The 3,243-nt window shown below is 40.2% G+C and overlaps 1 protein-coding gene across 2 annotated transcripts; it reads right to left on the reverse strand.

Annotated features, from left to right (window-relative positions):
* Positions 1-303: 303 nt before the first annotated feature.
* Positions 304-2,082, reverse strand: LOC149010653 (Chaperone DnaJ-domain superfamily protein). Of its 2 annotated transcripts, none has more exons than XM_089162000.1 (5): positions 1,750-2,078; positions 1,561-1,648; positions 1,384-1,454; positions 1,219-1,281; positions 304-756 (listed from the first exon to the last, which is right to left on the reverse strand). In XM_089162000.1, the coding sequence occupies exons 1-5, from the start codon at positions 1,855-1,857 to the stop codon at positions 577-579; spliced, it is 510 nt and encodes a 169-aa protein (XP_089018126.1). In that variant the 5' UTR covers positions 1,858-2,078; the 3' UTR covers positions 304-576. The 2 variants fall into 2 exon arrangements, with proteins under 2 accessions (XP_089018126.1, XP_089018127.1); XM_089162001.1 differs by lacking the exon at positions 304-756 and adding an exon at positions 772-1,012 and having other exon boundaries at positions 1,750-2,082.
* Between the last annotated feature and the right edge of the window lie 1,161 nt (positions 2,083-3,243).

The following is a 3,243-nucleotide window of genomic DNA, read 5'->3' on the forward strand; positions in this document are numbered from 1 at the left end:
GAAGAAGAGAGAAGAAGAGGAGAAAAAGAAAAAAAAAGGGAGAGAAGGGAGGGGGGGAGAGAGAGAAAAAAAGAAAAAAAGAAAAAAGAAAAAAGAGGAACGAAAAAGGAGGAGGAAGAGGGACGGGGGAAGGTTGGGATGAACATGGGCCTGACCATGTTTTTATGATTCTCAACATCTCTGCAATGGCAACCCATTGAGGAAGAAGATCCAAACCACAAGAAAAAATGAAAAAACACGGGAGCAGACAGTTTCATTTTCACTGAAAATAATCTAGAAGCACCACAATTGACACAAGAAAGGTTAGAGACGAGGGGAATTTCATTTCAATGAGTAGGGGACAAAAATCCTTGCACCAATTGAGTAGAATCCCCAAATCAACAAAATCTAGAGAGCTAAATTGAAAAAGTAAAAAAAAACCCCAAGAACAGAACCAACAACCTCCACCTCCCTTAATACTAATTCTTGACGACTCTTCCGCTTTACCTCCTGATCTTAGGTTAAGGCGTTCAAACGAAAAGAGAAGATACACAGAAGGTGAAGAACGGACGGAGTTCAATAACGGCCGTTACTTTTTCAGTCAGAAACGGAAACCGACACGCTCATACGTGAACTACTCCGTTTCGTGTCGTTTCCCTTGGAGGTTGGCACACGTGTCCTCTTCCCTCCCGTCCGATCGGTTCCAACGTTAAATGTCATCCCATTCCCCCCGGCCATCTCTGCGAACATCTTCTGAAGATCCTCAAAACTGTCCTCCTGCACATCCCCAATTCCCAACAACCAAGATTTCCATCAGTTTTCCACCTTTTGTCCCTAAAGGGTTTTCAAATGACCACTGTGCCCTCAATTGACTGCATATTAAACCGTGTTTGGTTGGAGGGAAAGAAAGTGGGAAGATATAATATTTAATTAATAAAACAAAATTAAATAAATACATAAATTTCCGTAATCACAATTAGTGATCCTAAACAACAAATATGATCTTATCCCAATGAGATCCGCTACATGGATCCTGTAGAATTAATGACATAATCAGTATAATCAACCTTAAAAACATATAATTTTGATTTTAATATTATATACTTAACTTAATTGCACATGATACACAATTTTGGTGTCTATTTTTTTCTTTCTTTTTTCCCTGAAACCAATAATTTCCCCTTTCCCCACACAAAAAGTTCAGAAAGAGGCAGAGAGGGAGAAAAGGAGAACGTTTACCTCAGCTTCAGGCCTAACATTGTCCATCATTGATAGCATCTCTTGCATGAAATCAGAAAATCCCTATTTTTAACAAAATTTAATCATTCGATCAGTACTTAATCGAATTTCTTATGAAAATTTTTTTAAACAGAATAAAGTACGAGGCAAGGAAAGAGAACCGACCTCATCTTCTTCCTCGAAGGGATCGTACAAACCGGCATCGTACATTGATCGTTTCCCCTTATCAGACAAAACTGCAAGGTACATCGAAAATTAGCGAAAAAATGATGTCTCTGTACCATCGCATGGTGGTCGTTGTGAAGGAAAAAGCGAATCGCAGTTAAACTCTGTGTAACCTACCGGAATAGGCTTCCTGGATTTGCTGAAACCGCCTCTTCGCTTCTCCGGCAACCGTCGGATTTTTAGTCCATCTATCTGGATGCCATTTCTTAACTCCAAAGCACAAAACAAGAAAGAAAAATCATAAAAACTCATAATACTTCGAAGATATGCAGAAGAGGAGAAAAGAAAGAGGAAGAACTAACTAACCAGAGCAAGCTTTCGATACGCGCCACGGACTTCAGAGAAGGAGGCATCCCTACGGATCCCGAGAACGGAATAGTAGCAGGATTCGTCGGATCCCCCTTCTCGATCCATCTCTTCCGGTGACTTGACGACGAAATAGAGCGACGGCGGTGAATCAGATACTAGAACAACATACAGAAATCAAACCCAGACACAGAAGCGAAGCGCTTTCTTCCTGTAAATCTCTGGAAAACAGTAACCCAGAAACGAACACAAAGAGAGATCCTTTATGAATTAAATCCTCATCAGCGTTCCGAAAAATATCTGCCCGGGCGAACCCGGGAACTTGAACGCCTTAAACGTTAGGAAAGTACGAGAGATAGTGGTCGGCTAGATATTTTTTTGGAGCTCAATGAATGCCGCTGCTTTTAACTAAAATTACCTTATTGCCACGGAAACTCCACACACCTAGATTGAAAAGACGTTTTTCTCTTTCGGTCCCGGTTCTCAATATCTTACTTGATTTCAGAACCAATATAGAATCGAAAATTGGTAATAAACGAATGGACATGCTTTATCACGCCTTAGGCAAATAAGAATCTCTATGATTGACCATGTAAAGTGACTTAGACACATTTATCACGGTTGGATGCTCATCAGACGGACGACATTACACTGATCTGGAATGCGAGACTTTGTGGTTGAAAATAGGGCTATCTTCATGTAGATAGATTTTTTTCTTAGGTCTTATCCAATGGTGTCAATATATAGGACAAGTGGACCAAAAATTAATCCCAATCTCGACCAGTAAAATGGATAATTACTATGGTTAGTTATGAAACAAGCTTGGAAGCATGATATACTGTGTTGGCGATATATCGTCGTGTCGCTGGGGGCGACACGACTCCCCCTAGCGACACGATATTTAAAATATATTGGAGATATATCGCCCTGTGTCGGCGATATATCACCAAAATGTTGATATATCGCTATATTCGCATATATAACAGTATTTCATTCGTTTTTCGCCGATTTTTGCCAAAGTGACATTGACCTCTACAAGCTCCGGGGGCGCTGCCTCCACACCCCCATGTCCGTCCACAACAATATGTGAAGCATGAGCCATACTCAACATAATTGTATAATGAATTGTAAACTTTAGTGCATATACTTACTAGTTGTGTATTTATGTTCTGTTTACATATTTACATTAGTTTATATGAATTTTCCAAACTTTCAGTTTTGCCTGCATATAGTCGGACATGTGCTAATTATAAACTTTAGATTAGGTGATGTTTTAGGTCAAAATAACACTCCCAATGTGTTTATTGGCCTCAAATTAGGCTACACGTCAAATTTCAGATCAAAATGACCTGAAATACCCTTCGAAAAATCGAACCCCGTAAAATATCGGCCCACATCTGGCTACATGTCGCCCTAGTCACCGTGTTGCCATGGTCCGACACGGCGATACAAACCGACATGTTTGACCATGCTTGGAAGTCCGTGGTCCTTACT

The sequence above is a fragment of the Hakea prostrata genome, chromosome 7 (assembly GCF_041222555.1).
Source record: "Hakea prostrata isolate BN-2017 chromosome 7, UWA_Hpros_2, whole genome shotgun sequence".
Lineage (NCBI taxonomy): Eukaryota > Viridiplantae > Streptophyta > Magnoliopsida > Proteales > Proteaceae > Hakea > Hakea prostrata.